Raw genomic sequence first — 13169 nt, 5'->3', positions numbered from 1 at the left:
CTTTTCTCTTCTCTTTTTCTTTTCTTCTCCTCTTTTTTATTTATATTTATATACTATCACCAAGTCAGAATTAAATCATTTAAAGGCTCATTAAAACATTTCCTAATATAAAAAATTTCATACCTAATCCTATTCAAATTCAAAATCATACAATATTACATCATTACAGATTTTTAGTGCAACCTTTGTTGATTGATATTTTCCCGTTATTTTTCATATATTCCATCTTTTTTATATTATAAAATGATTCTTAATTAAAAATGAACTTTGAAAACTACCAAATATTAGTCTTTAATAAATGTGATTTTAGGCCTAACATGGCAATTCTATAGGATGTACATGCTTTATATATTTATTTTAGTATATGATAACTATTTTCTCAGTTTTCTTATAAATTTTGAAATTATATTAACATTTTATTCTAATCAATATTTTAAGAATTCTATTTTAGTGGAGGAAAGCAAAGAGATGATTTTTTCGTAGATCTAACCATTGCATTTGGGTCTAGCAAAAGTTATATTGCTGACGTCAATTTTTTATATCCTAAATTCAAAGTCTCATTATGAATTGAACAAATTATATTATAAGTGATTTTATGTGTATTTTATTCTAAATTTGCGTGACAATTTCTTTTAATCAACTTTAACAAAAATTAAGATACATTTTTTTTTACAAATTTTTAAAGATGTTATCAACATTTTGAATTTCACTTATTTGACAAAAGAATAACTATTGACCCAAAACCAATCTATCGGTCAATAAAATATTTATAGAACACATTTAAAGCATAGACATGAAAAATTTAAAAATACCATCAGCGTGAAATAGTTACATTTGAAGAAAATATTAAAATTTCAAAAATACTAATATAAAGTAAATACATTAACAAAAATGTATCTACATTTAACCTTTTACCAATATTGTTCCAATATCTCATGTAGCAACTAGAAATAAATAACTAAAGCAATTTGCTAAAAAAATTACCAAGGTTGATATAATTAACTATGGTAATCAAAATCAAGGAGACAAGTAACTTAGGCATGCTCAAAAAATGATTGTGGACAACATGATCGTAAGACATTAGAAAATGGGATTGATTCCATATGGAGAAAAAATTTGACCATGATCACTTCAATTACAATTTTTTTTATTTATTATTGTGCAGAAAAAGTCTTTGGAGTATATATAAACACAACTTGAAAGTTGTATCTCAGGTATAAAATAATGTATACACAAATTATGGCCCCTCCACTATCAAAATAATGTCAAACTGTCAAGGGAATATACTTATACATATGCCGTCCAATAATTGATTCTATTCACTATTTTGCAGCTACACAGTGAATTTGTGTTTTTCCTTTTTTTTCTCTAGTCAATTTGATTTATTCTACCCGTTATATATTACTCCAGCAGTTAGAATCAGTCCTAATTAAATGGGTTGGGATCAGTCGGATAATTTATCACTATTTATATCTTCATTATAGATTTGATCTCACATTAATCTTCATTGATCCTAATTTATATGATATAATTGAAATTTTAAAATAAATGTGATTTGAATAAAGAAGCTGATTTTCTAATTTGGGACAAAACAGTTTTTGTCCACTCCATTAGAAGCGGAGTGAAAAAAGAAAAAAAAAATAATAAGGCGGCAATGGTGTATGATGTGAAAAAATTGGTTTGAGGTGACAAAGAGTAAGCACGTGCCTCCACACTTATGGTTCGTTTGGACAAACAATTATTGCTACACAAACTGCTAGCGGCGGGTTTCACTGGGTCCGCCCAATTTTCAACTTTATTTATAACGCATCCATTAAATTTTATTTTGAGATAATTATTGAAAACACATTTAAAATATATTTTTTAAAAAATTTGTATATCTTTATTATTAATAGTGTGAGTTTTATATTTAAACTATCACTTTTAGTTTGAGAAACACACCTCATTGGTGTGTATAATGTACTCTTTCTTTTATATGAAAAAATAGTGACACATGGAATTCCACATAGATAAAATATTTTATCTAGATAAAAATGCAATAATAAAAAATTAATATTAATTAAAAATTAAAAATTATTGTCCATATAAAAATTAAAAATTATTATCCATATAAAAATTAAATTATTTTTCTTATCTCACTCCACCACCTCCTCCATGTACGCACTCTCCCGCGACACCGATATCCTTTTTTCTTAAAAAAAAATCATTTAATAAAAATTTAATATTTTGTGTTATTTTGTTGTAACTTTATAGGGAAATGATCTCCTTCATTCTAGAGAATAGAAATCAAGGTTTTCTATAGTTCATTTCAAATGTATTAGTTATGGAAAATAAAGAAGTAAATCTCAACCACTTATTGAATTACTTGCAAACCAATAATTTAGTAGTCCTATCAATTCTTATATATATATATATATATATATATATATATATATATATAAATAATAAAATAATAATGAAGATACAATTTCTTATTTTATGTATAGAAGTTTTGATAGCAAAATTTGCGGAGTAGCACGTTGTCTTCATTACATTCAAATGTAAGTTGTGAATAATGTTAGCATCAGGAATTAATGCAACGTCGTTTAGCAATAGTCTTACTATAACATGTTAATAGTATAAGGTTGTCAGCATCCTCTTTCTTGTCAAATATTGGATGGACCCATTCCATTACAATTAATATACTTTGTCCTCCTTATTGGATAACACCAACAATCAACTTCCCATATTTACCTTGCAATTATTAACGTCCAGTGTTACCTATTGCCTTGAGAATTTGTGGTTTTAAATATTAAAAAGAACATTTTTTTAAAATTCAGAACTTCTCATATTACTTTTTATGAGTTTTTATATTATTAGGGATGATTTAGTTCAAAGCATTGGACATAATTCTGATAGATTATCACACCTTCTATCCGAAATAGACAATCTCATGTAATTCTATATTGATTTTAGCTAATACCCGCAATCAAATATTGGATATCTTTAATCCATCACTTGATATTGAAAACCTCCGATACTCTGTAATTAAATAATTTTGAAATATAATTAAAAAAGTTTCATATAAAAAGAAATAGAGGGAACAATTATCTTTACAAAAGCATAAAATCAACTGAAAATTATGAATTGACATTTCCTAATATCAAGAAGATACTGATAATAATAATAATAATGCATACTTTGCCAACAGAATTTGTAGTTTGCTCTTTAAAGGCATTGAAAGGGAGTGTTGAGAGTAGAAGAGCCCATTCCACATTTCATCAGCCATTTGATAAGAATCCTAAAATACATGTCCTTTTGGGCTTTTGCAAACCTCAAATTGCTTAACTGCTCTCTTTCCTCCACAGCTATATATTCCTGTTCCACAATCCTCCCTTCTTGTATATCTCCTGCACAACTTTTGAGGTAATTGTTCAACTGAAATATCAAAACATAGTCTATTTCTATTATTTATTGGACCACAACGGTCAAGTTGCCAATGACCATTTGTACGTACTACTGCTGAGGAGAATAGGAAGCTACGAGTGTTGAATTGGTCAAAAAGGGACTTAAGTAGTCATTGGTCCCAATACTTTATCAAGTAAACAGCGAGTACTGCTCAATATTTTGTCCGATTTACTAAAGCCAAACTTGTTTCTCAACAAAATTTTCACCTCATTCAATTGCGTCTTCAAATCAATCACCTGAAGATAAAACGAAACAAAACAAGTTCACACACACAAAAAAAAAAAATCAAAATTCCACTTGTAGCATTCTAGGTGGGTAGGGGCCATAATGTTTGTGGTCTTAGATAGCGAGAGTTTTCGTTTTTGGGCCATGTTGTATGTTACATGTTTTTTATTTTATATTTGATAGAAATAGCACCACTTACCATTTTTCGGCCCAATTTTTGAAAAATAATCACATTATCCATATATTTGGAGTTTAGAATTTCATAGTTTAATAAAACTTTTACTATCGAATTCTACACGTGAAATACCATAATAATGTCCTAATCTATATTTCATAACCGTAGTTATTTTCTATCAACTTTATTTAGGCTATTCTTGAAATTGTTTAGCTCATCGGGAATTGATGCACAAAGGTTTAAAAAGTGGCATCGGAAAAGATCTATGAAAAAGTTTTTCAGGATGGGAACCATGGTCGTCCACACACATATCTAATTCGGGATTGATCCTTCCTAAGTAGCTGTCTAGTGCGATTTACATTTCAGTGTGATAAGTAGACTATTTCACAGTGGAATGCACATAAATTAAAGTGTTCACTCAAATGATAAAGGTTATAGCGGGACCACATTATCCTGGCCCAAGTTAAAAAAAAAAAACACTATGCAAATGGTTATATTTAGAGAAATCATCGAACAAGGTTTCAACTCTGACAGTTGTCCGCTAGTTAAAAGTAGTAGTACAGATGCTTAGTGATAATTCAATGACATGAGAAGTTAATCAGCGGCACGCTAATTATTTTGTAAAAAGTTGTTTTACTTATATGGTTACAAATTAAAAGTAATATCTTGTGATGAGTTCTTCGTTGTCTTGTTTTGATAGCTGTCTCTTTACAGTAGTAAGTACATATCTATCTAATTATCATCATATCACAAATTAAAATAAATAATGCAATATATTTTATTAGGCATGCTTGGAGTGAAAAGAACTTACTGCGCCCTGGAATGTCTGTAGAAGAGAGCCAGTTCCTGAGGATGCAAACTTTGCTCCATTAATGTAATGTTGTTCCTCGTCATTACTAATTGGCTGCATAATGGGCACTGCTATTGGAAACTTTGCGTATGACCATAGCATGCAGTGAGTAATTAACAAATAAGTCTAGCTGTTTTGATTAATTATATTTTGTTGTTCATCTTGTATTCCAAACATACTTAGAACATTTTTGTAAGACAACAAAGTTTAAAAACATTTTCACAATTAGAAAATTAAAACTAGTAATAAGAAACAGATTTGTCAAAAAAAAATGCATGGTTATAACGTTTGCATATGAGTAGGGGTCCTATCCTTCATTATTTATGAAATAATTCATTCAGGTTAATATTTGTTTAAACACCACTTTCATTTATCATTCGACCTTCCCTTTTGACTTAATTGATCTTGACTTCAATAATTTATTTTAAAAAAGTAATGACGACTAAAAAGTAGTTTTAAGAAACTAAAGTGGACTAAAGAATGTATAAATTTTAACAACATAGATGAAACAGCCGCGTTGATTGTCAACATAGTACTCTTTCCTTGTAAATAAGCTTTAATTTTTACACTTTTTGGTTTGGTTTCGAAACGGCTCCGACAGGCAACTTATTATCAATCACTACATTTCAGACTTATAATTCAAACATATATGTTATTAAAATACGAACGTTTAAAAAATCCAACTACGTACATAATTGTACGTAACAAATAAGAATATCCAAAACTGTATTTAATTACATTTACACAAAATAAATTGAAGGTATTAGAGTACAAAGTATCAGTTCGTTAGATGTATATAGATGCAGAGCACTTGTTGGAGAATCTTCCCCTGATGTTCATTGGAAGAGATATCTGAAGAAAAAAAATGGTGTTCACATTAATTATAAACAATGCGTAATATCAGTTTAATGTATAATTTATATAATCATCGTCCATACCTTATTCGATTTTCTTGCTTCCAAGCTGTAGACCATTTGGTTACTGAGTTTAATATAATTTTGGTCAATATTTATGGCGCATTCCACGGCCAGCTTCACAAAAGTGCAACAAGAAATACAATTATATATAACTACTATAAATTAACCCTAATACTAAAACAATTCAACTTATATATCTAACTTCCAAAATCTTTTTTTTAAAAAAAATTATTATGAGTTTTCGTCTATGAAAAAAAGAACTGACTTCACAAATGAAAAAGTACAAACCTTCACCTTAGGCAAGTTGACATTGAAAAGTTGGACTTGAGCTTTAACATCACCCAATATGCTTGCTAATGTAACACTTTTTGTGGAACTATTTTGTTGCAATGAAATGTTAGACAAAATTTTTGTAACGTTCACGCAATAAAATATTGCTCGAGTCTCCAACGTTAAGTTATTGCTGTGAGGAGGTTGATAAAAGGCAGGAACTTGAACCATTCCGATCACCACTCCTCCATTGAACACGTGAAAACGCGTCGGTTTATATCTTATGCCAACCTTATTGGGATTTTGCGCAAGCAGTGTCACACCAATGACAGATGAAAATAGGGGATCAGAGCCTGAATTCGAGACATTCAAGTGATAAGATTGTACCTTTAACGTTTGCAGAGTGAAATTAGGGTTTTGGGGCTTCAAGATTAAGTAAAGGATGGAAGGAATAATCACAACAAAAAGGGCTATCAAGAATATGAAAGTGAAAAAAAAGAAGAGGCATTTTTTGAATGAAAATGCTTGATAATAATATGAAATATAATCCATCACATGAAATGAAGCAAATCATATTTGGAATTTTGGTACAGGTTTAATTAGTTTAATAGCTCTTGAATGTGTTTTTGTTTTGAATTTGTGTTTATAATATTAGTGAAGCCTTCAATTGTAAGGAGAATGTGATGTTTTTCTTTCTACTACTGTCTTTCTGATCCTATTCCTTTCTTCAACTAAAAATTAAATAGTAAATGCTTTCTTCTTTTTTGCTCTGATTTATTTATTTGGACTTTCTCCTCAAAGTTAAACTTTCTCCGCCACCTTTGTTCTTAGCTAAGGTAATAATGAGTTGGGCCAGCTTGAATAGTACACTTGAATTGGGTTTACGTGGGCTCATGCTCATGTTAGAAATCATAAAATTACACATTTGTCTTTCCAGTGAGATTTGATAGTCGGAACAATATTATGATATGACATTGTACATTTATGTCCGACTAAATTTTATTTGTTACAAAGGACATAAGTTTAAAACCAGTACAAAATAGGGTAAAATTGCAAATGAGTTGTTAAAATTAGGTGTTTGCCCACACGATGTTATTGGAGGCGAGCATGTATGACACAATAGATAAAATTTATGTTATCGCTTGATTTAATTCATCTTAAACGGATACCCAATCATTTAAATAGATCAACTCATATTGTCTATCATAGAATATCAATAACACCAATTACACTTTTCATAAAGTATGTAAAATAGTAGGAACCAAAAAACGTATTTATTGTTTGACTTATTATGTTATATTAAAAATAACCTGGATTACATATACAAATTCTACAAAATTATTTGTTTATAAAAATATCTTATGCCTTCCATCTTATTTAATAGGAAAAATGGTTCAAGGATCTAGACGATTTTTTTCCCATCATTTTGTCTCATGATAATTAATTTCAATCACTATTATGAAATAAATAACTTATTTCAATGCTAATTCTAGTTTTGATCAGAGGAATCGTAACCAAATAAAAGATAAAATATCCATATAATAATAACAAACGGACCTGCGGCCGTTTAATTTCATATCCGGACAGCCACATATGTATCTCCAAAACTATCTGCCTGACATACCACCACAACCTTTTTATTTCACGTTTATCATTAAGCCACCAAGGACAGTATATTATATTTTCGACAAAGAAATTGAGTCTGAATCGTGAAAAATAAGGAATCTTCTTTTATGTGATATAAATATTCAAATTAATTAGATTCGTGCATTTCCAAGATTGGTTTATTTGAAGCCTCCCCACGTTTGCAATGCTTTCACCTCAACAACCTTGTCACTTACCCACCCAATACATCTCCCCCTCCCACACCAGTCATGTCTTTCACCTAACCTATACCTTGTTTTCTTACCATGCCGACTAACCTTTTCTTTTTGGATTAATTTAGATTTACACGAATCTCATGCGACACTTCCAACATGATTTCTTTCTTTCTTTAATAATATAGAACTCATATTCACTTGTCGAAAAACTTTCTATAACTGACACCAATGGCTTAAAGAAATTACTCATAGATTCCAGCATGTACATTCAACTTACTAATCGGAATCATCTAAACGAGTTACAGATCCATTTTTTTTTTAACAATATATTCATTTTACAAAAATCAATTAATCTTAACAAGAACAAAATCTACACGTAAATACACTTTATAAGAGTTAATTGAAACAAAATCTCAAATGACAACATTAAGGAATATCTCGATAATTGAGTTCCAATAGACATTGATGAATCCGGAAAACGAGGCCATAGAAAATGGCAACGCTTATTCACCAATGTACTCATCGTATAAGTTGAGGTCTGACAAGTTGCAGTACTATTATTTATTAGTGTCTGTCTGCAAATGAGTGAATAGTTCCATGTGAAAGCAACACTAAAAAGGTAACGTTATAGCAAGCATCGAGGTCTCATCAATTCTCATAATCCATACAGCCCAATTGTTTTTAAGTAAAACTCGAATTTAACATCTCTACTAGTAGTTAATTAAACCTAATTACCTATGCACTGCTCTACTTAGTGCATTATCCATGGCTTAATCATGGTTCTCTGTGGATCATTCTTCTTCCACCACCAGACACACCTAAAAGAACAAGTTAACGGAGATCAAATTAACATATCAAATATTTGCACTAAGTACATTATACAACAGCAAAAAATCACTCACATGAAGCCTTATTTACAAAACTCAAGGCATGTTGACTTAAAAGATACCTCCCATTAAAGAAGGAACATCATCAAAGGACCACAGGTCCATAGCATTTTCACCACCATTTTGAGTTGCACTTGTGTTGAGGAAGTTACCACCTGATGCATCCCAATTTCCCTCCATATATGGGAGATGAAAGAAATTCATCTGAGGTTCAAAAGCTGGAAGCTCTTCAGGTACCATAGTAACGGTGTTTCCATCATCAGCTACGGGGTTGTTGGTGCATGATTTCAACTTTTTCTGAGAATTGGCATCTTCAACAAATTGAGCTTCATTACATTCAATAGCAGCTGACAGAACAGATGATATCTCTGGAGTCCTGGAGCATGGCTCTCCCCAACCAAAATCAGAGCATTCAAAAGAGTTGCTTCCTACATCAGAGTTGAAGTAGATATCACCGCCAGCTGAAGGGACGAACGAACCAAATCCCGTATCTGCAGAAGCACTGCTCCCATTCTCATATCCATACTGTTTTGTCATGGGTTTCTCTTCAAAAAATCCAAAAGAATCATAATGGTCATCCTCCACGCTGTTCATGATTGCTGAGTCGGACTGAAGTGAATACAGGCTCTCCTCAGGAAGGACCTTCTGAGGATTCACCTTAACAGTGTGTCTTGATGCAGGGGCGGGAGCTTCATCAGGAAAGTTTACCTTAGCCTTCTTGCCTCTGATCCTCCTCGCCTCAATATCATAAGCTTTGGCAGCTTCTTCTGCAGTATTGAAGGTTCCCAGCCAGACCCGAACCCCTTTCCTTGGGTCACGTATTTCAGCTGCCCACTTACCCCAAGGTCTCTGTCTGATCCCTCTATATTGATTCTTCCTCTTTCTCTTAGAGGATTTATCAGCAGCAGCATCCTTGTCTGAATCAACAGTTTTCAAAGATTTGGAACCTTCAGATGATAAAATTAATCATTAAGTATTTCATTCATCCATAAATTTTCAGTGATAAATCCACCAACTAGCATGCTATATAAATAACAATAAAACTTAAGAAGCATAATTACAAATCAACCACGCAGACATGTTCGCTGATTACACTAGTGCTAGAGGCAACCACTTACACAAAATCAATCCTTCCCAAGATCTCTCTTGGTATGATGATAAAAGACGATTTGAACTTTATAGATTATGAATTCTAGGAAAATGGTCTCAAGTGTTGGTAATTGAATTTCTCACATATACAGGGTTTGACCTATAAATACCAGGTTTCAACTCATATGTTAAAGCCTACCTACCCAAATTAAAAACTACAGATCTGAGAAGCCTAGATCTAAGCTTATTACAGAAAATCATTAAATTGGATCTAGACGGGAAATATTGATCCAAACAACACAACAACATTTGTGATTGATTTTTCATAACTTTGTTCTATCGTCTTGAAAGCATTTCATAAGTTTCCAACCAAAACTCACCGCAACTATGTTAAAATTGATATATGAATGTTCACGAGGATTAAATAATAAAGGTAAATTTAAGGCTTCTCAAAACATGAATACCTTTTCTGCACTTGTCATTATTTTATCAAACAAACTTTCTGTTTACTTTTTAGGCAGTATACACATCTACCGGCTATTTTTAGTTCAATCAGCTGGGTGAAATAGTTTAATTTTCTTTTCTTTTTAGCTAATTAAAATAGCATCTTGGATCTCTTATTTCCAAAATTAACCCATTTTGTCGACTTGAATAAATTCAAAATAATAGACACAAAAGCCAGAAATAACTAGAAATGGAAGAGAAAATTACCAGTAGAGTGTTTGGAAGCAGAGAAGGCAAATGGCTTGACATCGACTTGAACATCCTCATCATCGGATAACTCTTTGAAGTCCTGAAAATCGGCTTCAAAGTCGTCAACAACTTCAGATCGCAAATGCTTAGCTTTAGAGTGATAATTGTTGGGATTTTTTTGCTTCTTACCGAGATCGAAACGACCCCATAGAAACTCGGCGGTGAGCCGGCGAGAAGTCCGGCTAGGGTCTATGTAATCGGAGATTATAGAACCACCACACATGATTTATGTTTTGACGGAAAATGTATAATTGTAACGTAAGCTATTTGGCTGCGTATGCCAACTCTTCTGTTTTATAAAGGGCCGAAAACGTTGCGGAGAGCCGGCACTTGTTTTTACGTTGATGCCCCTACTAATGGCGTTACTTACCTAAATTGCCCACTTTCTGTCCACAGGGTTAACAATGTCATTATAAATATTTCAAGTGCGTTTATGTTGTTTTATTTATCGTCTGCTACTGGAAACTACTATTTCCGTTTTATTTCAAATAAATATAATGATGATGATTACACTTTCTTTGAAATATTATTTTATTAGTTACGTTTTAAGAATTTACAGTTGACGACTACTCACAATGTATTTAATAATAGTAAAAACTTTTATTTCTATTTTTAAAGCGGATAATTAATTAAAATATTGCATTTTTTTTATAAAAATCATAAAATGATTAAAATTTTCTTGTAATTATCCGTTATCTTTCATTGTTTTATTATTTCAAATTGTGAATAATAAAATCATTTCACTCGAAAAAAAAAGCATTTCTAACTTCTCTTTATTCAAGATTATTTTTTCCAATACTAAGGAGTAATATTTTAACTTTTAAGGTCATTTCACAAATTTTGTTTCTAATTTCAGTTTTTATTTTTATTTGATTAATTTTAATTTACTTAATTATATGTAAGATTTGATTAAGAAAAAATTCTCTTAACATAATTTTATTCTTATATTCAAAATTCAAATTCACGATCAAAATCAAAAATAAAATTGTCATGTTATTTTACCATAAGCTTTAACTTATTTTAACACTTTGTCAATTTAATTTTTCTAATAATTAAAGACAAAAAACAGTGTCACAATTTGCTATATGTCTTTCAAATTTACCGTTTACCGTAAATGTATTATTTTATCGAACACGATAAAAAGTATTCTCTTAATGTGAAATAATTTTAACTTCTACAATGTATACCATTTCTATAAATAGTAACTTCTTGGAATCAAAACAAAACAGAGGTCGGACGTCGTGACTTATAACGTTGCTATGTGAGTATTGTACATATTTACGCAAATGCCAAGAATATCATGTTGTAAAGACAAAATTGAAAGTTGGTATATTTGCTCAATTTACGAGGATAAAATGCTATTTGTTTCAACGGTTGGACTTAATATTGAACGTGTTTATTTTGATAAATAAATAAACGTTTATTTATAAATTATGATATATTTTGAAAAATCTCCTCAAAATATTTGTTTGATTAATTATAAATTTCATCAAATTTTCAAAAAAAAATTAAAAAATTGAATAAAATGTTTAAAAATAATGTATTAAACAGAAGAGCTAACTATTTTTGAATAGTAGCAGTAATTCGTTCATTTTTCGTTTACCAAGCACAGGCTGGAAAAAATAATTTCTCCCGTAAACAAATAACGTTGCTTTTTTAGGACAACATTATCCAATTAAAAATTCATATATAACAAATCAAAATTAGTAGCTATTTTCTTACATAATTTCACTCAGATATATTCTTTCAAAATATTTGCAAAAACACTTATTAGATGACTCAAACAAACATGAATGGCTATTCTTTCACAAAAAAAAATCTGTAAAACACTTTAAAACATCTTTTCTGAATATATAATTTTAGTAATTTGACAAGAAAGGTATTTGTCACCTCTCATCCTATTCTTTCGTGGAAACAACCAATTCAAGTAAGTTTTTTACCAATATATGTGTTTATCTACTAATAATAATTGCAATCATCTATCAATATACAAATAACATATATCAATTACATATAAAAGCACTTAGTTTGATATGTTAAAATATATATTTATCGAAACATTATTACGATGGACGAATATTACAATCTCATTTATATAGAACATGAAAGTTGGTGTGTTAATTTTCTAGAGGGTAGAGTGTCATTACAACAATAATATTAGAATGTTCTAGAATAGCCAAAACATTCAACAATGGGTACACTAACCATGAAAAGAGGAAGATCAATAGTTGTGATGGAGTGGTAAATACTTTTTATTCTTAATCAAATATTTCATTTTTGTGGATAGTAGTCTTTACTAGGAAGTACTTTACTTTTAATGTAACACTTTTTTCGCTGTCAACTGAAATTTAATCAGATTTCAATATTTAGATATTGAATGTATTATATATTAAAAAGAAAAAGAAATAAAACACGAAAAGAGGAATCATGTTGGGCACAAGACTTGATTAAGACTTTTCTATCGTGGTAGGTTAAAAGTTACTCTTCCGTACGAAAATGTTTGTCATATTTCACTTATCGAAAATTAATTTAATTAATTTTTAAAGGTAAATTAAATTATATTAATTTGATATTTTAAATAAAAAATAAATATTCTAAAACTATACGAAAAATTCTATAAATTACAATTTTTTACATATTAATATGATGAAAAAATGCATATTAAATTGTTAGTCAAAATTTTTATAATTTAACTTTAAAAATAGAAACCATAACAAACAATACCGAATGAAGAGA

The 13169-nt window shown here is 30.1% G+C and overlaps 1 protein-coding gene and 1 long non-coding RNA gene across 5 annotated transcripts; both read right to left on the bottom strand.

Moving 5' to 3' along the window:
- Positions 1 to 5329: 5329 nt before the first annotated feature.
- On the bottom strand, positions 5330 to 6504 carry LOC138347330 (uncharacterized). Its single transcript, XR_011220200.1, has 3 exons — positions 5903 to 6504; positions 5636 to 5728; positions 5330 to 5549 (listed from the first exon to the last, which is right to left on the bottom strand). It is a non-coding gene; the product is annotated as an uncharacterized lncRNA (long non-coding RNA).
- A 1800-nt stretch (positions 6505 to 8304) lies between these two features.
- Positions 8305 to 10774, bottom strand: JERF3 (GCC box binding protein C.4). 4 transcript variants are annotated; one of them, XM_010320106.4, is made up of 3 exons: positions 10392 to 10774; positions 8654 to 9538; positions 8305 to 8522 (listed from the first exon to the last, which is right to left on the bottom strand). In XM_010320106.4, exons 1-3 carry the CDS (start codon positions 10654 to 10656, stop codon positions 8479 to 8481), a joined length of 1194 nt encoding a protein of 397 aa, XP_010318408.1. In that variant the 5' UTR covers positions 10657 to 10774; the 3' UTR covers positions 8305 to 8478. The 4 variants fall into 4 exon arrangements, with proteins under 4 accessions (XP_010318408.1, XP_025885578.1, XP_010318409.1 ...); XM_026029793.2 differs by having other exon boundaries at positions 8607 to 9508; positions 10392 to 10714; XM_010320107.4 differs by having other exon boundaries at positions 8654 to 9508; positions 10392 to 10714.
- Between the last annotated feature and the right edge of the window lie 2395 nt (positions 10775 to 13169).

Source organism: Solanum lycopersicum, chromosome 3, assembly GCF_036512215.1.
Source record: "Solanum lycopersicum chromosome 3, SLM_r2.1".
NCBI classification, from domain to species: domain Eukaryota; kingdom Viridiplantae; phylum Streptophyta; class Magnoliopsida; order Solanales; family Solanaceae; genus Solanum; species Solanum lycopersicum.
Note: the sequence above shows the minus strand (reverse complement) of the source record. Positions and strands in the feature narration are given on the sequence as shown.

Coding starts and splice junctions, on each gene's coding strand:
- JERF3 (XM_010320106.4), bottom strand. CDS start 10,656: ATGTGTGGTGGTTCTATAATCTCCGATTACATAGACCCTAGCCGGACT. Junction 9,539..10,391: donor TGCTTCCAAACACTCTACTG/GTAATTTTCTCT, acceptor TATCATCTGAAG/GTTCCAAATCTTTGAAAACT. Junction 8,523..8,653: donor TGTTCCTTCTTTAATGGGAG/GTATCTTTTAAG, acceptor TTGTTCTTTTAG/GTGTGTCTGGTGGTGGAAGA.